This window comes from Nuphar pumila, chromosome 1 (genome assembly GCF_984573655.1).
Source record: "Nuphar pumila chromosome 1, dmNupPumi1.hap1.1, whole genome shotgun sequence".
Classification (NCBI taxonomy): Eukaryota; Viridiplantae; Streptophyta; class Magnoliopsida; order Nymphaeales; family Nymphaeaceae; genus Nuphar; species Nuphar pumila.
Window position 1 is genome coordinate 37,248,760 of NC_143249.1, and position 21,715 is coordinate 37,270,474.

At 35.4% G+C, this 21,715-nt stretch overlaps 2 protein-coding genes across 2 annotated transcripts in view; one reads left to right on the forward strand and one right to left on the reverse strand.

The window, feature by feature from the left end:
• Positions 1 to 1,673: 1,673 nt before the first annotated feature.
• LOC149848713 (vesicle-associated membrane protein 727-like) lies at positions 1,674 to 6,037 on the forward strand. Its single transcript, XM_089997058.1, has 6 exons — positions 1,674 to 1,747; positions 2,804 to 3,161; positions 3,555 to 3,753; positions 3,852 to 3,972; positions 5,625 to 5,687; positions 5,777 to 6,037. Exons 2-6 carry the CDS (start codon positions 2,972 to 2,974, stop codon positions 5,918 to 5,920), a joined length of 717 nt encoding a protein of 238 aa, XP_089853184.1. The 5' UTR covers positions 1,674 to 1,747; positions 2,804 to 2,971; the 3' UTR covers positions 5,921 to 6,037.
• A 1,751-nt stretch (positions 6,038 to 7,788) lies between these two features.
• Positions 7,789 to 21,715, reverse strand: part of LOC149848714 (uncharacterized protein At2g38710-like) — a 50,764-nt gene continuing 36,837 nt past the window's right edge. The window contains exons 4-5 of the mRNA XM_089997070.1: positions 8,534 to 8,624; positions 7,789 to 8,228 (exon numbers count right to left, since the gene is read on the reverse strand). Of these exons, the coding sequence (XP_089853196.1) occupies positions 8,029 to 8,228; positions 8,534 to 8,624 (291 nt within the window). The 3' untranslated portion in view covers positions 7,789 to 8,028. The remainder of the gene's footprint in view (positions 8,229 to 8,533; positions 8,625 to 21,715) is intronic.

The window sequence follows — 21,715 nt, forward strand, 5'->3', positions numbered from 1 at the left end:
CTATTATCTAAAAATTTGTCCACATGCACACAGATCTGTCCACATGAACAGAGATCTGTCCACATACACAATATGACGGATCTGTCCAAATATGTTCATATGGACAGTGGGACATATCTATCCATATTTATCCACATGAACAATGAAACAGATCTATTCAGACCTGTCCACATGTATAGTGTAAGATCAGATTTTCTTTTTGAGTTTTTTAAATAAGCAGAACTAGAAATATGCAAAAAAATTAACATGGATTCAACTTTAAAACATGAACACTATAAGCACGAAATCAGGAAGCGTGTACATGCTAAAAAGGAAATAAATGATTGATTTAACAATCATATATATATATATATATATTGTATTCTAATTCAGATTTTTTTCCTTTTTTCCTAAAATTTTACATAAACTAGATTTAGACCATTTTCCCGGTCGAATTAAGAGAAGAACCTGTACTTTCGAACGGAGATGAAAAAAGTAAAAAAAATCGTTGAATGCCCGAAATGAAAGAAGATCCTTCTTCTTCTTTCCTTTTCTTTTTCTCTCTTCTTCTTTTTCTCTCTTTTTCGTTCTTCTTTCTCTCCCTCCCTCTCTCTCTCTAGAAAACAAAATCTAGATAGAGGGGCGAGTTAGAACATTTTATAATTTTTTTTTGTCTTCTAGAGAGAGGATGGCGTCCCTTCTGGAGTTCATATATAAAAGATAGAGTTCTACAAAATGTAGAACTCTATCCTCTCTAACTACTCCTATTTATTTTTTTTATTTTATTTCTTTTACTATTTTACTTTAACCACATTTGGGCTCTTCTAGAGGTTGACACTCTTCTCTAGAATCCCTAGATAATAGATAGAGTTCCACGAATGTAAAACTCTGTCAATTCTAAAATAAATTTTTGAAATAAATTTTTTGTCAAACCTAAATAAGGCAAAACCAAGCAGGCCATTTTTCAGCCCGTCACCGACCGAGAAATAGCCTGATTGTGTTGCCCACCCTGGGAGTCATTGGCTAAGTCATTTCCTGACCGATGGCTGGCCAAAAAATGGCCCACCTTCAATTTTTAGAAAAAAAAAACTAACCGATCATTTCTTGGCTGGTGGCTGACTGAAAAATGGTGCTCCCTGGTCAGCGAGTGGCTGGATGGGTACCGTTCTAAACAATTTGTCGCTATGCTCATAGTCCAAATGTGATGCCAACTAGGGTTAGGAAGACTCAATATGATGCCAACGAGATACGAGCCAGCTCATTTAGGTAAATAAGTGACAAATGATTCATGAACATGTCAACTCGGCTTGATTTGTATAGGCTTATTTTAGATATTATATACTTTATATATATATATATAATATATTATATATTTTTTATATATGTATTGTCATATGTATTTTGTATATATTATATTTATTTTATATTATCAAACTTAAACAACACTTAAAAAACATTTTATTTTTTAAATAAACCACCTCATGACGGACTCACAAAGCTCAGGCTTGGATTGGCTCATGACAAGCTCACGAGCCTAGGCCGAGCAACGACAAGCACGGCTCGTTTACCACCCATAAGATCCGACCCACCGTCGATTTACAAAACTGACAGTCAATGTCTATGATCGTCATTAGGAAAAGCCACGATGGCATTTTAGGGAACGCATGGTCGTCTTTGATCCAACTGACTTTCTGGTAAAATGGTGCTCTCTCTCTTAAACCCGAAGCAATCGAAAGGAAGGGGATGAACAAGCTAGGGTTTTCTCAAGGTACGAATATCTTGGTCTCCTTGATACTCTGATTCCAGAAAATCGTGATTTACGATCCCTGAATTCGTGCTCTCGTGCGTCAATTTCGCGTTCTTTCGGGACTTTTCCCCATCTAGGGTTTCAGTTTTCGGTTTAAGTCACTGACTTGATTCCATTCAGATGGATTTCTTTCCTCTAGATTTTCTTATTCTCGCCTCGTTTAGGGAAATTTTTTCTGTCTTTGATCTTTTGTATAAGCTTCGTCAAGGAGATCTAAGGTTCGAGGTTTCTTTCTTCAAATTGAAAAAGAAAAATCTGTCTGTTTTGTTGTTCTCAAAGTGATAATCTGATTGATAAAGATGATTTTGATGTTTTTTGTATCGAAAATTTTGCAATATTTATTTGGTTCATCTTATTTAAAAGTCTCTTCTTTTCTAGCTTGCTTTCCTTTTTTCTGAATTTTGATGGTAGTTATTGATGTGTTTTTCATATGATTTGGAGTATTTTGTTGATCAGTATGTAGTTTATTTTTTGCTTAGTTAATCCACCCTTAATTCTACTAGCTTCTCTAATATGAAAAACTCTACAACGATGGAGGGTGATCATACGAGGCAATATGTAACCATCATAATGTTTAGTGCCATCTGTTTCCGATTTGATTGATGCCCGGGATCGTGGGGTGTGTGCTATATATGGTGAATTATGGGAAAGAAAGTGAGAAAAATTAGAGAGGCAATAGGGAAACGGACTACAAGCATGCTTTGAATATTGTTGCTTGTGAGATAGTGGTGGATTCCACAGCTTGTCGAGCGCCGTTTATGTCAATTATGGATTTTGTCGGGTTTTCCATGCTTTGGTCATGCAGAATTTTTTTTTTGCATTTTCTCATTGTTTGTGGTTGTTTGTATACCATTCTTAGTAGTCTTGGCGGAGTTATGATAGTGTTCATAATATGAGATGTTACTTCACCGTGTTAGTATTGTTGGGGTCCCTTCATCCTTTACTGCCTTCTGTTGTCTCATTGCTGTCCTTACCTTTTTTTCATTTGTTCTTATTGTTGTTGTGTTATGATTACAGATATTGGTCAATGAATCGCCAGTTCTGTTCGTATGGAGAATGCATGGTTTCATGATCCATTGAGTTTCTACTCTTGCTTTTATTGTTGTTGCTAAATTTGTTTAGTTTCCTCAACACTTTTGAGCTTTGGGACTGTTCTTGGATGCACTTGAGGCCCTTAAACAAGCAATGAGTCTGCGAGGTTTGATATACAGTTTTGTTTCAAAGGGCTCGGTGGTACTTGCAGAGCATACATCATTCACTGGAAACTTCAGTACTGTTGCAATCCAGTGCCTGCAGAAACTTCCTTCAAACAGCAACAAATTCACTTACTCTTGCGATGGTTATACCTTCAACTATCTTGTGGATAATGGATTTGGTATGGCATAAAATATTTTCTTTATCTTATCGAGCATGTTTCCAGATGCATGTTATTGCTTTAGGCTAGTGTTAAATAATATAAACTTGGAGTCTTGGACTGCTGCAATTCCATCAAACATTAAGCAGATGAAGAGGCCCATTGATCTTAAGTTTTTTTCTGCTCAATCAGTGTGTTGATTTCAAAAAGCCTGAGCTGGTTCAAGAGATTAGTGGCTCAAATCTTCTTTTTGTAGCATGGATTTGGTGGGTTCTGTCACAGAGTAGCCAGGCCCATTGAGTTCCTTGAGCACTCTAAAAGTTACAGCTGTCAACCTTGTTTCTATCTGCTGGTAGCTCGAGTAAGATGAAACTGTATCATGGATTATTTATTTATTTGTTTGCCCATTTGCAGTTTTTCTTGTGGTAGCTGATGAGGCTGTTGGAAGGTCTCTTCCATTTGTTTTCCTAGAACGTGTGAGAGATGATTTTAGACAGTGCTATGGAGGAAGTATTGCAGCTGCTAGTCCTCACCCCCTCGAAGATGAAGATGAGGATGAGGATTTGTTTGGAGACAGATTTAATATTGCATACAATCTCGATCGAGAATTTGGGTTGTGTTTGGGAAGATGATGTTGTTCATTGAATGTTTTCTGTTTATATGTTTATTTTCCTCCTTTTAATGTGGTTTTGTTTTTAATTCTTATTTCAGGCCTAGGCTCAAGGAGCACATGGATTATTGCATGAGCCATCCAGAAGAGATGAGCAAGCTATCTAAGTTGAAGGCTCAAATAACTGAGGTGAAAGGGATAATGATAGACAACATTGAGAAGGTATCCTGATTGTTAATCTTCCCCTGAAGAGTTTATGAGTTTTTGACAGTTATATGTCAACTTGGTAGTTGGTTTCTGGTATTCCTTCTTTCATATTTATGTATACTTCTACACCATCTATTAAAATCCTTACCTAGGGTGATTAATTTTGTGGTTAGTAACTTTTGCTACTATGGGCATATGCATCTTCTCAGAAAAACTTTGGGGATATCTCAGCATGTGAAGAAATAAAACCTAAATAAATTTAAATTTAAGTTACCATAATTTAGAGAGAGAGAGAGAGAGAGGGTTGGGGTCATGTGAAGGATTTCATTTTTATGTGAATAGTTCCATATCAGGGAGAATGAGGAGGGGAGGCCCTCCCACAAATTATAAAAGGAGGGCTTCCTTCCATTGCATTACAAAAGTACCTGCCCAATGATGTGGGGCAACATTTAATGCTTCTTATCTTTAAAAAAAGATCAGAGAGAAAAAGATAATTTTGTTTTCTATTTTAACAATTTTATCACATTTTTGTCAAAAGATCATGATAAATATGTGATAAATGTAATATCGATGATATATTAAATTTATTGCCTAGAAACTTATTTTTTCTTTAAAGTTTTTATTGCATTTTTTTTCGTGATAAATTCACAATACCATTGATGAATGTTACTATGCTTGGAACCATTGTGAATGGAGGTATGGCATCATCATGATCAATCTGATGCATAATGCTTTAGATTGTCACTCTGCCTTTTGTTAGGTTGACTGCGTTAAGCTATAATTCATTTTTATGAATGTTAACATACATATTGGGCATCTATCTAGGTCATATGTTATTGAAAAATGATGAGGACAGGAGTGTTCCTCTCTAACAAAAATAAATGTTGATGCACTTTATGCACACATCACACACACACACAGAAGTCTCCTAATAATATGCGTGATGAATACGATTAATAAAACATTGCAAACTTTTTCTTTTTCCTTTTGATTGGTCCTGTTTTGCTTGAAACTTGGTGATCACAACTTTTGCTTCTTATTTTTTTGGGAGGGATACAGAGAATGCCAATATTTCTGCATTGTTGATTTCTCTGGATGGTCTGCCTATTTTTCATCTACTCGTTCTAAGATCAAGGCTTCAGTTTATATTAATTTTTGAAGAAAATTTTCCAAATTCATTTTGTTTAAACTCTTTTTTCACCTCTTTGTATTTCCTGTTTTATCAGTCATTTTGTTGATTTATGGCACTGGGTTGTGATTTCATAATCTTTAGTCTTATAACAAGCACTATAAGTAAATAATCAATGTACCATTGTTAGGCAAACTCAAGTAATTACTTCAAAAGTATTGGGGTGGTTCTTGATACCTAGATCATTATAATGGCTAATAAACAAGGATAGAAATTTCACCTTATAGCAAGTTCTATAACTAAATAATTAATGTGCTGTTGTTGAACAAATTTAAGTGATCAATTGACAAAAGTTGGGGTTGTTCTTCATACGTGGATCAGTGTAATGGCTCATAGACAAGGGATAGAAATTTCATTCGATTGTTGGTTGTTTTTTAGTTTCTTTTTTCAGAAAGTTACACGGCTTATAATGCACTTTGTGATGTTTTTTTACATGATCTTGTTGATTGAACAACCTCATTAGCTGGTTCATTTATAGGTTCTGGATCGTGGGGAAAGAATTGAACTTCTGGTGGATAAGACTGAAAACTTACAATTCCAGGTACAAGGTGGATGTCATTTTGGGTTTTAGAGATTTCATTATATTCACCTTTGTTTTTAAATTGTGTTTCTTTTCCCTTCCCGTCTCAGGCTGATAACTTCCAGAGGCAAGGCAGGCAGCTGCGGCGAAAGATGTGGTTGCAAAACCTCAGGTTGAAATTAATGGTTGTGGGATCCCTTCTTGCATTTATAATCATAGTATGGTTGATTGCATGCAGAGGATTCAAATGTTAAAAAGTTGCATACTGCTCTGTGTGCCGTGTAATGCTCTGTTTATATGCACGAAGATGTTGTTTGGAAACTCTTAAGATGTTACATTGAATGCCAGCAGCTGGCTCGCTTGCCGGATAACTCTTTCCTACTTGTTTGTTTCATGGCCAGATTTGGTTTTGCAGATTGATGTGGTGGTGGAAGATGAGCTTTGATGTTTTGCAGATGGCGGTTGGGCATATTGGTTCTTTGTGATCAGAGAATCAGGAACACTGGTACCTCTGCATTTGAATCTCAACTATTTTGTGTAGTCTGAATACCTCATTTGTTTCTATCTATCCAATTACTCAATCTTCTGCTCCCTCCTGCAAATTTTGCAAGCAAAATTCATTACTTCCCTGCCAGTTGCAGTTTTCCTTTCCTATTCTGGTCAGAGTTATGTTGGAGAGCTTTAGGTTTCAGCCTTTCAGTTTGGCCCAAAATCCTCATATCCTGTAAGTGGGCCACCTTAAGATCAAACTCGCTCCCAACCAGTAATTAGGTTTATTTCTGTTTTTTTATAAAAAAATTCACCAAACACACATATATGTCAGAAAAACGAGATCCTAAAGTCAGTTTCTACTAAACTTAAAATGTAGATCACCTCTGACCCTTCAGATATGCAAAAAACTTAGAAAAAGCTAAAATATTAGGTTTTGTCACTGGGGGTTATTTACCCACGAGGGAAGCAAATATTACCCCAATTAGCATAACCTTTTGATGGAAAAAGATACGTATTTATTCTTTGTTTCTTACACTACCAAAAGAGGCCTCCGGTCAAATATCTCATTATTTGCAGTTCTCTCTCTCTCTCTCTCTCTCTCTCTGGGGTGTGTTCTCAACCTTTTGACGTTCCTCCCGCCCCATCAACTGGGTCTAGTGGCCTGAATGGACCGAGTCAACTAGGTCCTCTCAAGAAAACTTTCAAACTCCACTCCAAGAGGTACCAACTTTTATGACTAGACAGCCCAACTACTTTCTTCTTTTTTGGATGAGGAAGAAACCACCGAGTTGTTTAAATGCGCCAGAATTTGCCTAGGTAGTCAATTGTTTTTTTCTGACAAACATAATTTCAAAAGTTTAAAACTATATATATATATATATATATATATATAGAGAGAGAGAGAGAGAGAGGGTGCATCATCAAACACCCAAAATGTCCAATGCAAATTGGATGAAATTGCGCAGCTGATCATGTGCGCTATCAGTGGCATTTTTTTTTTGCTGAAACGGGAATTTAGCGCTGTCTTGACCTTTACAAAAAGGTCTTTAGCGACACTCAAGACCGAAGCAAAAAGCCCTTTTTTTATGCGCAACCGCCTAGTTACACTACACCAAAAATATTTTAGTGGTGCCATTCCTGCCATCGCACGCCTATCACGGCTATATCCGACCCCTCCTATGTAAATTTTCTGGTTCCGCCCCTGGTGGGTAAGGAGAGAGTATTCATAGCATTTTATACTGCAAACACTACTATGGGAGAGAAGCGGGGAGTAGATAGCCCCATAAGAAAAATCGGTTTTGAAAATGCAACCGTCCTTATCTAAACCATTTCACCTTGAAAACATAAGATATTGAAAAGTATTTTTTCTTTTTCTTTTTTTAAACAAAAACACTTCTTTTTGTCAGCAAACAGCATGGTGTGAAAAATCCCAAAATTAACTTTTGTCATCCAAACATCCACTTAATCTTTGCATCAACAAGCACATACACTGTATAATTTAGGGGGAAAAAACTAGCCAAGCCCCCTTGTATCGAACATTCACAGTTTCCTTCTAATTTCATATGAATGCAGTTTCCTTTCAATGCTTGCATGGGCAGAACACGAAATGTCAAACATTCTGGTCATGAAAGGTGAGAATCGTAAGATCAATAGATTGTAGTTAGAACCCGATGGATTCTAAACTAGTCTTGGAATTGAACTCAGTTTTCTTTATGCAGGTTTCTTCACCAAAGCTTTTCAAATAACAATTAAAGACATGATCAGTGGCACTAGGGTGGTGCATGAAAACAGTCTCACCCAATCTGCTGCCACAAACTAAATGTTTGATAAATAAAGCTTCACAAGTTCATTATGAAGCAGTTTGAATCACTCAACGGAAGGCCCTTGAACCAATGGCTGGAGCTTGTCCTCTTGTTCTTTTGACATATGAAGCATAGTCACTAAAGTGCATTGTATGAAGTGTGCTTTGGTAGCGGGTCAATCGCACTCGCTTGCGGAGTGACTCAGTGATTGCACCATTGAAACCCGCCTTGCACATCAGAGAGTTGATTGTCTCGGTCTTTGTCCATCCTAGTTCACATACAAAAGATTAAAGGGTCTTTATACTTGATTAAGCAAACATATAGAAAACCAGGATTAAGCAAACATATAGAAAACCAGTTAAATATTCCAAAATATCTTTTGTAGATAACAAACAAATGACGATCAGTTTTTCAATGAGTTTGAGATCGTCTGTAGAAGATTTCATCAATTTTGGAATACCCAAAAGTTTAACTCACCCAGAAAAAGATTAAAGAATTTGATTCAGGAAATACATATGCACTCTCTCTCTCTCTGGCAAAAACATTTGTTCAGTTAAAAGCAATGCAACATACCTTCCTGGGCAGCTACCTCAGGCAAGTAAGTTGCACTTCGCCTACTATTGTCAGGATCGATAAATTCAATGATTAAACCATGTTTTCCAATCTGCAAGATTAAGAATAATAACAAGACTTTCCATGTGAGTAGACTGAACCAATAACCTTGATGCCCCAAATAGGAAACAATGCCTTTCATGCCACTTTTAGCAATTAAATCATCAACACAAATTTTTTTTATGACGAGGAATCCTCGCCCAAGCAAGGAAAACCCCAGGCGGGGCTCCACAACCACCCTGCCTGAAAGGTATGGACACACCTGTGCACCAAAGAGGCTTGATCTGATGCCTTCATCTCAGCACCCTCACAACCATGCCGTCGACCCGCGCGGTGGTAAATCATCAACACATTTTAAGACTGCATTTTACGCTCTAATAGAAGTGTACAATAAAAAAGAAAAAAAACTAATATTCTAGGTTTGAAATTTGAATGAATGGATTCATTGATATATACATAGGCTAATCTGTAAATAAGAGTGTGCTTGCTAAAAAACCCAAAAACAAATTGGACATATTTATTAGTAGCATTATATTTGAACGATAACTATTGCCTCTTTGAGAATGAAGAAAACTGGACCAATTGATGCAGATGACAAGAATTTTACAACCCTTAGAAAAGAAGGTGATGAGACTTATCCGGCCAAGACTAACAACAAGAAGCCTCGTACAAAATTCCAGATATCTGCAAAGGACGAGCCTACATCAATTCTCCGTTGAAAGGATATCCCATTGTAATGTACCTACACAAGTAGGAGCAACAGATGAAAACTACAATCATTACCAATCTACGACAAAAGCGAACCTAACTCCACCAATCTTCTTAATCAGGACCGTAGACTGAAGATGAGGCATGATCAATATATTTACAAAGCATGAGGGCTGACACGTCCTGTCTTCCAGGATAAGGAATTGGTGGATTTAAGGTGCTTCGCTTCTTTATTTTGATAAAAGAAAAAAGGATGAGTAGGTAAATGGCCTTTTCAGGATTGCATTCAATTCACAACCTCATGGTTAGAAGAATTCCATCCTCTCCGCTTCAGCTGCTTTCAGCTACAGTAACGGAACCTAGCATCTTTTAGTCATTCTCATGGTTCAGTTTTAGCTATATCCTGTCCATGATTTTTCAACCACTCTTTTGTACACACACTCTAAAACACAAGTGCACTAGAACAATGCCACTAAGGGCTACAACGTGTGCAAACACACAAAAGCCTGTAAATGGGCAAAATACAATAAGCCACAAAGGGCTAATACATCACTCACAAAATGAGCAAGAGAGCACAATAAAAATAAATATAATTTGTATTCAAAATGCTTAAGAAAAGCATTAACAAGAGAGAGGCTGAACCCTCTTTAAATAGGCCACAAGGCAGCTCAATAGAGCAGTTGGGGATCTCCCAACAGCTCTATTGGCTGTTTACAAAAATGCCCTTTCACATTATTCGAAGGGACACCAAACAAAAAAATAAAAAAACTAAAGAAAGATTATAATGCTGTCCCTAATGGGAAAATCCTATTACATAAGGAGAAAATGATGAAAATGCCCCTGGTGGGCATTACTAATTTACAATCATAGGAACATAATATATATAGTCCATCTCAATATGCTTTGTGTGTTTGTGGAAGGTGTGGTTGGTAGCAATATAGATCATACTTTTGTAGCCGCAACACATCTTCGAAGGAGTAGAGATGATGACACATATCCTTGATCAGACTTCTCAGCCAAACAAGTTCAGTAGTAGTAGTCATCATTGCCTTATACTCAGCTTCAATAAAAAACGACACCTTTTGTTGTTTTTTAAATCTCTATGATATAAGCGAATACTTAAGAAATACAAAATATCCTGTAGTAGAAATACGATCATTGGGGTTACCACCTCAATCAGAGTCATTATAAGTGAAAGTGCAGTAGGATCGAGGCAACGAGCACTAGAGGGGGGGTGAATAGTGCTTTTAAAAATTGTCCGCGGAATATTGATGGATTTTGCAATTTGAAAAGCAAATACACAAAGAACACAGTAATTTATCCTGGTTCGGTCTTTCCCGACCTACATCCAGTCCCCAAGCAAAACCCGTTTGAGATTTCCACTATCAACCTTGTGAAACTACAAGATCATACAGACTAAATCTGGTCCCACTTTCAGTAACACACCTACTGAAAGCAAACAACTCCTTTAAACCAAGGAGTCCTTCCTTTTACAGAAAATAAGTAACAACTTACAATACAACCTATGAGCCCTTCTTTTGAATGCAAATGAGATGCAATTGGCTTTTGAGGTTGTTGGAATACTCTACTCACGAATTCACTATTTCTCAAAAGAATTTGAGTGAAAAACTGAAGTGAAAATATCGAGTGAGAAAATGAATATGAGTGAAAAACAAAGAGTAATTGATTCAAATTGATTGAATTGAAGTGCTTTTGAGTGTAAAATGCACTCATATTTATAGTTGAAAGTTTTCATACGTTGAGGTACGAAAGGGTGTCAAAACAGTCCATTTTGAACGATCAAAACGTTTGAAAAATGAAAAGACCTTTTTGAAGTTTCAGGGAAAACAGCAAAATTAGTCGACTGGAGCAGTAGTTAGTCGACTAATAGTTAGTTATTAGTAGACTGACACTTATTGTCGGTCGACTGAGCTGTTAATTGAGCCGTTTGAAAATCTGAACTTTTGAAACTTAGTCGACTAGAGATAAAATTAGTCGACCGATAATATCATCAGTACACTGAAAAACCTTTCAGTCGACTGCTGCTAAACTTCTGAAAAACATACATTCTGTCCGGTCGACTGATAAAAGCATTAGTCGACTGTTGCTAAATTTCCAGAAAACACATTTTCTGTCTAGTCGACTGATAAAGTCATTAGTCGACTGCTGTTAAATTTTCCATAAAACAGACATTATGTCCAGTAGACTGATAAAACCTTCGGTCGACTAATTTGACAAAAATGACTTTTTAGAAAATATGGCGCGAAAGGATTAGTCGACTGGTGAATCTATTGGTCGACTAATAAACACGAAAATTTAAGAAAAAAGTTTTCTAAAAAGATTTTCATGAAGGGTTCTTTTAGAAAAGTTTTTCTAAAGACTTTTTAGGTGAAATGCAACCTAAATATGCACTCTAAGTAAGGCTCTTACAAGAATCTATGACTTTTAATGAATTTAACATTTGCACACTAGTCTTCAAAGATTCTTCATCGAATTCTTCAATGTCTTCATTGCCTTGACTAGTAGAAAATTTGCACTCTAAGTAATGCACTCTAAGTAATTTGCAGTTGATTTCACTTGCTCATCATCAAAACCTTGTATTTGAAGTATCATGTATGGCTTCATTGTCGTAACAATCTCCCCATTTTTTATGATGACAAATTTAATCAAAGATGAAGCATTTAGATGCATAGATGGAGATTTTACTCCCCTTATCAATATGCTGCAAAACATTAAAAGTTAGCACATTCAAATCACATATATCACATATTGATTGGTTTGCATTTCCATTCATCATTACTTCATGCATTTAAAACTTTTTCAAAAATGCAATTTTCAATGCTTTCTTTTTCTTAATTTCACATTTCTCATGCAAAGTCTCCTGCAATTTCCATGCATGTGTCTAATTCTATCTTTTTCTCCCCCTTTGTCATAATAAAAAAGAGTAAGGGCAGAAATAGCATAAGCAAAATGTAAATACACGTTTAAAATATTACAACCCATAAAGTATCAAAGTTTAGTAAAGACAGAAAACAAATATCAGAAAAGTGAGTTAAGCAAGTCCTTGATTGCAGTAATATCTTTCTGAATCAAAGAAAGTTTTTGAGTCACATCTTCACGAAAAGTGTGTTGATGCAGCTCCAAAGCTTCCAGTCACTGCAAAACTTCATCATTGTCTTGACTAGTAGAAAATTTCTTTCGTTTTGCTTGAGATGAAGGTGTCACAGAATATGGTGAGGGTTCATAAATTGATGGTTCAGATGGTTCAGTTTGATCAAAGTTTAAAGGAGGCAGATATTTGATTTTCATCCGTTTAAAAATAGTTTGATCAAAGAACTCCTTTTGCTCAATATATTTTTCATTGGTTAAGAGAACTTTGAAATGTCTGAAAATACGAGTAAGAAGACATCCATAAGGAAGAAAAGGTTTTTGTTTCCACAAATTAGTAAAATACACGTTGGCCCAATTTACAGAAATATTTCCAAATAAGACATAAAGAGTCGTAGAGATATTTGTGGAATAGTAATCAAAAGAACCAGTTTTAGGTAGAACATTGTGGGCAAGGATTCGTCCAGCAATGCATGCACGAGTTTGAAGATTAGTATTTTTGAAAGGAGGACAATGAGTTGCACCGGGAAGAGGAATTTGTTCAAAAATTCTTTCATCATTTAGTTCAACAGTATTGAAAAGAGTGTCTGAAGGTGGAATTTCTAGGATTTCTCCAAGTAGTTTAGAATCAAACTCAATTTCAACATCACGAACAAGAGAGGAAAGAACTCCAGTTTCATGATCAATTTGTAAATTCGTGTAAAATAAGTGAATCAGAAAAGGATAGTGAAGGGTGTCTGCACAGGCATCAAAAAGATGTGAAATTCCTGGAAATAATTCTCTTATTTTGTAACGAGAAAACAGGTGAAACAGTACATTTCGGCCTGGTAAAATAGGTAATGCATAAATCGATCCAAAAGTATCATATAAAAGAGGATTTCGGAGTAATTTGAGAGAAAATCCATGTCTTGAAGAAGGTGTAGGAGGAGGAGAACCTAAACCTTTTGCAGATGCAGTCTTCGAACGAGGCATGGTTAAAACAGATTCACCTAAAAAATTAGTTGCAGAGAATGATGTCGGCTTCCAAATGATGTCCGACAGAAGGAAGATGTTGTCCGGCGTTGTGAAGGAGAACCAATGCAACAGAAACAGTGAATAGACGAGGAAGAGTCCGCGGTGGATGACGGCAGATGCGAGGAGGCTTCCACAAGGGGATTCCGGCGAGGACTGAAGATGCATCATCACGACAAGAGGATTCCGGCGAGATCTGAAGATGCACCGGTTACTGCAAGAGGATTCCGGCGTTTCCCTGTCACGACCAGAGAATTTCGACGAGGAGAGGTTCGAACGGCACTCCGAGGGTTTTTCGGAAGCGAGAGAGGAAAGAGAGAGAAAGAGGGTTTTCGTTTTTCAAAGGGTTTCGTTTTTAAGAAAAACGAAAAGGTGTGAAAATGAAATGAAACGATGCCCTTAAAAAAAACGGGTGTTAAAAAAAATCCAAGGGGTATCGGGTCCCTTCAGTTAAAATTTAAAAAAAAAAATTTAGTCGACTAAAATTTTATCGGTCGACTAATAATGTGCGACTCTTTCTAAAAATTTAAAAGCATCAGTCGACTAGAAATTTTATCGGTCGACTAATATGGTGCGATTCATTCTAAAAATTTTTAAAGCATCAGTCGACTAAAATTTTATCGATCGACTAATATGGTGCGATTTTGAGATTTTGTTCAAAAAAAAAATCAATATTTTATAAATCCAAAAACGAGCAAATGCCTAGTTCTCTCCTAATTCTCATAAAATCTTCATTTTTAAGTGGTTTAGTGAAGATATCGGCATGTTGTTCATTAGTGAAAATAAAATTTAACGAAATGTCTCCTTTTAACACATGATCTTTCAAGAAATGATGTCTAACTTTAATATGCTTAGTTCTTGAGTGCTGAACAGGATTTTTCGAAAGATTTATAACACTAGTGTTGTCACAATAAATAGTTGTTGTGGAGTAATTCAAACCAAAATCTTTTAAGGTCTGTTTCATCCATAGTACTTGTGAACACGCTAAACTAGCCGCTATATATTTTGCTTCAGTTATTGAGAGTGACACTGAATTTTGCTTTTTACTAAACCAAGAGACTAAAAAATTTCCTAAGAAATGACAAGTTCCGCTAGTACTCTTGCGATCAAATTTACTTCCTGCAAAATCTGCATCACTATATGAAACTAAATCAAAGGAAGGTGATTTTGGGTAAAACAAACCAAAATCTGAAGTATCTTTCAAATATCGAAGAATTTGTTTTACTGCAGTTAAGTGAGATTCCTTTGGATTAGCTTGAAATCTTGCACACATACAAACACTAAACATTATATCAGGTCGACTAGCAGTTAAGTATAATAGAGATCCGATCATACCTCTGTAGAGCTTAGTATCAACATTTTTACCATTTTCATCTTTATCAAGAGAAGTAATTGTACTCATAGGATTCCTTCTTGATTTCGATGAGTCCATCCCAAATCTCTTGAGAAGTTCTTTTGTATACAAGATTCCTTCTTAAGTTTGCTTTGAAGTCCAAGAAAGTAGTTTAATTCGCCCATCAAGCTCATTTCAAACTCTTCCTGTATAGCTTTACCAAATTCTTTACAAAGAGAATCATTAGTAGAACCAAATATTATGTCATCAACATAAATTTGCACAATAAGAATATTTGAATTAAGATTTTTAATAAATAAAGTGGAGTCTACCCGACCAATGAAAAAACCAGATTGTTCTAGAAAATTTCGTAGTCTTTCATACCACGCTCTTGGTGCTTGTTTAAGTCCGTACAAAGCTCTTTTCAATTTGTAGAAATTTTCTGGATATTTCTCATTTTCAAAGCCTAGAGATTACTCTACATAAACTTCTTCATTGATGTATCCATTTAAGAATGCACTCTTAACATCAATTTAATATAACTTAAAGTTCATGTAACTAGCAAAAGCAAGCACCATTCGAATTGATTCTAATCGAGCCACTGGTGCATAGGTTTCATCAAAATTTGTGCCTTCTTCTTGATTATAGCCTTGTGCTACTAGTCTTTCTTTGTTTCGAATGACTTTGCCATTTTCATCCAGCTTATTTCGGAAGACCCATCTTGTTCCAATTACTGGATGATCCTTTGGTCTATCAACTAGATCCCAAACATCATTCCTAGTAAATTGGTTAAGTTCTTCAGACATGGCCAAAAGCCAAAATTCATCATCACAAGCCTCGTTGATATTCTTTGGTTCTATTTTAGATATGAAAGCAACATTTGCAATCTATTTTTCTAATTGCCTTCTAGTTTGGACACCACTCTTTATTTCTCCAATAATTTGTTCATGTGGATGATTAGGATCTTCTTTCCAAACCGGTTGAAGAGGAATATTTTCTTGAGAAGTACTCTCTATCAAGGGTTCTTCTTGAAGTATTACTTCTTCTCTTTCGCTTAGAGGTATAACATGCTCACAATTCTCATCAAATGCAACATGTAAAGATTCTTCAATGTAAGATGTTCTTTTATTAAAAATACGATAAGCTTTACTTCTAGAAGAATATCCAAGAAATATTGATTCATCTAATTTTGAATCAAAATTATCAAGATTATCTTTGGTATTTAACAAGAAGCATTTACTACCAAAAATTTTAAAATATGAGATCTTTGGTATACGATCACAATACAATTCAAAACATGTTTTATGTAAGATTGGTCGAATAAGAACACGGTTTAAAACATAACATGTTGTATTTATTGCTTCAGCCCAAAAGTATTTTGGTAAGTTTTTATCTTGAAGCATGGTTCCAGTACATTCTTGCAAAGTTCTATTCTTTCTTTCAACAACTCCATTTTGTGGAGCCGCTCTAGGAAAAGCAAAGTTGTGAGATATACTATGTAAATCACAATACTTTAGAAAAGATTCATTTTCAAATTCACCACCATGATCACTACGAATTTTAATAATAGATGTAGATTTTTCATTTGTAATTCTTCTACAAAGTTTGAAAAAATCAGAAAAAAAACATCATTTTTGCTTTTTAGAAAAATCACCCATATAAACCGAGAATAATCATCTACTATAACAAAAGCATACTTGCTACCATTCAAACTTTGAATTCTAGATGGTCAAAATAGATCTAAATGTAAAAGTTCAAGAGGACGTTTTGTTGAAACTATATCTTTTGCTTTAAAAGAACTCTTGATTTGTTTACCCCTTTGACAAGCATCACATAAGTGATCTTTCTTATATGGTATTTTAGGTAGACCTCTAACAAGATCATTCTTGGATAACTTGGAAGTAATTTTAAAGTTAACATGTCCAAGTCTCTTGTGTCATAACCATTGAATTTCATTTGAAACAATAAGACATTTGTCATTAAAAATGGGTAACTCATCTAGATAAAGTTCATACACATTGTTCCATCTTTTACCTTTAAAAATGATCTTTTTAGATTGAAAATCAGAAATTAAGCATAAATCATGTTCAAAAGAAACATGAAAACCTTTATCACATAATTGACTAATAGATAATAAATTATGCATTAAATCATCTACTAAAAAAACATTTTCTATCAAGGGAAATTTTGGATTACCAATATTACCAATACCTATTACTTTTCCCTTGTTATTGTCACCAAAGGTGACGGTTCCTCCATCCTTATTTTGGAGGGTGGAAAATAACTCCGGCCTTCCAGTCATATGTTTGGAACAACCGATGTCCAATATCCATTTGCTCCTTATTTTGTGTACCTACAACAAAATTAGAAGACAAAGCATTTGACCCCTTTCTATTTTCGGGTCCATGAGAGTTAGTCTTAGGAACCCATATCCATTTGGATTTTGGTTTCCTTTGATAATAAATATTCTTTCTATAAAAAGATTTAACATTTCTAGAATAATCATGTCTAGGCTTATAAGCATTATAAGTTTCATGATTAGATGCATTTCTATTAGAACTGGAAAATTTAGTTCTATGAATAAATGGTTGAGAATATTGTCTTTGATTCTTCACCACATAGTTTGGTCTATTTTGAGTATCAAAGAAGCTATATCCCAATCTGGTTTTATTAACCGAGCATCTTTGAGAACCAAGAAGTCTTTCTAGATTCTCTTGACCATTTGTGAATTTGGTCACTATAGAAAGAAGATCATTTGATTTTTCTTTTAGACTATTTATTTCTTTTTGTAAGAGATTGGTTCTTGTTCCAATTTCTTTTATCTCAAATGCTTGACAAGAGTTTTCCTTCTTGAGATCTTCTATCTCTTGAAGTAACACTTTGTTTTGAGAGTCAAGAGTTGAATTTTCAGTTTTTAACTCTTTGTTTTTAGAACTTAGACTCTTAAATTTAGCATATAAGTCATTAAATGCTTCTAATAAATCATCATAGTCAAATTGACTTACCGACTCTTCTTGTGCTACAAAGCACATGTTGGCGACTTCTTCATTTGATTCTTCATCGTAAAATGAGTCACTATCATCCCAATATGCTTGAAATGCTTTTTTCTTCTTAAATTGGTCCTTGGGCTTGATTTTGAGAAGAGGACAATCTTTCTTGATATGTCTTGCCTTTTTACAGTTAAAACACTTGACTTCATTGGGACTGGAAGAATCCGCTTTCTTTACCTTTCTTTGAAATCTTCCCTTTTTGATGAATCTTCTGAATTGCCTTGTAATGAGAGCAATATCTTCATCTTCATCTTCTTCTGAATTTTCAGAGTCAGAAGTAGTCTTAAAAGCAAGAGATTTCTTCTTGGGTTCTTCTTCTTGTCTGTCTTGAAGTTGGACTTCATATGCCATTAGGTTACCAACCAGATCTTCAAGAGTGAGAGTGTTTATATCATTTGCTTCCTCAATAGCAGTGATTTTTCTCTCCCATTCAGAAGTTAAAACACCTTAGGATCTTTCTGACTAAATCCACTTGTGAATATTCTTTTCCAAGGGATTTCAGAGTGTTAGTGATATCGGTCATTCTTGTTACCATGTTCGATATAGATTCATTTTGCTTCATTTTAAACAATTCAAATTTATGAACTAAAGAAGCAATTTTAGATTCCTTTACCTTTGACGTACCTTCGTGAGTTACAAGAACAGTATGTCAAATTTCATTTGTTGTAGAGCATTGGGAGATGTGATTAATCGCCTTGGCATTAAGTAAAGCCGTCTTCTTTTTTTCATCAACGACACAATACAATGCATTCATCGCCTTGGCATTAAGTAAAGCCGTCTTCTTTTCTTCATCGGTCCATCGGCTGAAATCAGTTGATGGAGTTTGGTATTTATCTGAAACAACACTCCAAATATCGAGATCCATGGATTGCAAAAATATTGTCATTCTCACTTTCCAGTATCCATAGTTTGTTCCGTCAAAGAGAGGAGGACGAACAGAAGAGCATCCTTCTTTGTGCTGAGATGTTGTAGTTGTCATGCTAGATGATAATCAAATCAAAATAATAGCAAACCTGCTTTGATATCAAATGAAAGTGCAGTAGGATCGAGGCAACGAGCAATAGAGGGGGGATGAATAGTGCTTTTAAAAATTGTCCACGGAATATTGACGGATTTTGCAATTTGAAAAGCAAACACACAAAGAACACAGTAATTTATCCTTGTTCGGTCTTTCCCGACCTACATCCAGTCCCCAAGCAAAACCCGCTTGAGATTTCCACTATCAACCTTGTGAAACTACAAGATCATACAGACCAAATCCGGTTCCACTTTCAGTAACACACCTACTGAAAGCAAACAACTCCTTTAAACCAAGGAGTCCTTCCTTTTACAGAAAATAAGTAACAACTTACAATACAACCTATGAGCCCTTCTTTTGAATGCAATTGGCTTTTGAGATTGTTGGAATACTCTACTCACGAATTCACTATTTCTCAAAAGAATTTGATTGAAAAACTGAAGTGAAAATATCAAGTGAGTGAGAAAATGAATATGAGTGAAAAACAAAGAGTAATTGATTCAAATTGATTGAATTGAAGTGCTTTTGAGTGTAAAATGCACTCATATTTATAGTTGAAAGTTTTCATATGTTGAGGGTACGAAAGGGTGTCAAAACAGTCCATTTTGAACGATCAAAACGTTTAAAAAATGAAAAGACCTTTTTGAAGTTTCAGGAAAAACAGCAAAATTAGTCGACTGGAGTAGTAGTTAGTCGACTAATAGTTAGTTATTAGTAGACTGACACTTATTGTCGGTCGACTGATCTGTTAATTGAGCCGTTTGGAAATCTGAACTTTTGAAACTTAGTCGACTAGAGATAAAATTAGTCGACCGATAATATCATCAGTAGACTGAAAAACCTTTCAGTCGACTGCTGCTAAACTTCTGAAAAACATACATTCTGTCCGGTCGACTGATAAAAGCATTAGTCGACTGTTGCTAAATTTCCAGAAAACACATTTTCTGTCTAGTCGACTGATAAAGTCATTAGTCGACTGCTGTTAAATTTTCCATAAAACAGACATTCTGTCCAGTCGACTGATAAAACCTTCGGTCGACTAATTTGACAAAAATGACTTTTTAGAAAATATGGCGCGAAAGGATTAGTCGACTGGTGAGTCTATTGGTCGACTAATAAACACGAAAATTTAAGAAAAAAGTTTTCTAAAAAGATTTTCATGAAGGGTTCTTTTAGAAAAGTTTTTCTAAAGACTTTTTAGGTGAAATGCAACCTAAATATGCACTCTAAGTAAGGCTCTTACAAGAATCTAAGACTTTTAATGAATTTAACATTTGCACACTAGTCTTCAAAGATTCTTCATCGAATTCTTCAATGTCTTCATTGCCTTAGCTGAAATGCAGTTGATTTCACTTGCTCATCATCAAAACCTTGTACTTGAAGTATCATGTACGGCTTCATTGTCGTAACAATAAGCAATTAAGTTAAGAGATGAAGAAGAGGATACAAAAGTCCTTTTACCATTATCCCCTTTAGATATCGGATAATTCACATGACAACAACATGTGAATAGTAGTAGGTCCATGTTGAAATTGACTTGAACTATTAACATGTGCTATGTCCGACTTGATGATAGATAAGTTGTTAAAATGTATCTCCAAAATCTGTGTTGTAAGTATAAATATATATACTTATATACATAGAGATACGTATACATATAATTATTATATGTATACGTATCTCCATATATATAAATATATATATTTATATATATTTTTTATTTCCTTTTTACCCAAAAAGGGTATTCTTGTAATTTCCTATTTTGCGCATATTCCATTTTGGAATATGTTTTAATTTTTCTTCTTTATTTTTTGTATTTCTTTTTTCTTTATTTTTATTCTTTTCATAAAAGGTACATTGGGGGTCCCCCAATAGAGTCGTTGGGGGCTCCCCAACGACTCCTTTGGGAGCCCCCCTTTGCACCTCCCTCTTCTTGTATAAATAGGGGTGTTTCCCCTTGTTATTTTCTAAGCTTGAGAGTGTCAACATTTGCTTCTTTTTATGAAATACATGCATTGTTGCATGTTTATTACTTTTACGCTTTTCGCGTATTTTGTTCAAGTATTGTGAGAGTGTTTTCGTGCTCGTCTTTTATAAAGTATTTATGCTTGTATGTGTATTGTCTCTTCATAGACAATTTCACATGGTATCAGAGCTCGATTGGTGATTGAAGATCGTGGGATTCTCCTTTTTTCGAGTGCCTCAAAAACCGTGCCTTCGGATTTTTAGAGGTTGAAGTGGTGGATCTCGCTTCTCAAATATTTTAGAAGGATCTTGTGCAAGCTAGAAGTTGAAACATTGTGTTGGTACGCCCTTTTTCTCCTTTTCTTTACTCCTTAATGGGTGAGAAAGAGTCTCACTTTGCTCTTGGCTTCAAGTTAAATGGGTCCAACTATCATATTTGGGTCGGGAACATGGAGGCTCACATAAAAGGAAAAGGATTATGGGGTTATGTGCAAGGCACAATTCCGGAACCCAAAATAATCGTGATGGACGGAAGTGAAATCAAGATTCTTGAGGGAGAGGAAAGGATCAAAGCTCTTGAAGAATACTCCAAGAAGCACGACGAATGAGAAATGAAGAACTTCAAGATTCTTTCTTGGTTCTTCGCATCCGTCGAAACAAAGATTAATGCCAACATTATCAAGTTCAAAAAAGCATCGGAAGCTTGGCATTATCTCGAGAAAATGTATACATCAAGAGATCTATCCCATAAGTATTACCTTCAAAAGAAGGCCCTCTCCCTTACTCAAGGTGAAATGTCTATTAGGGAATATTTTGCCGACCCTTCCTCCATTTGGGATGAGCTTTCCATGCTTGAACCAAAATGGAGTGGAGAGGTAATTGAACTTCGCCACAAGCAACTTGAAGAAGATCGGTTCTTCAATTTTTTGAATGGGTTAAGACCGGAATTT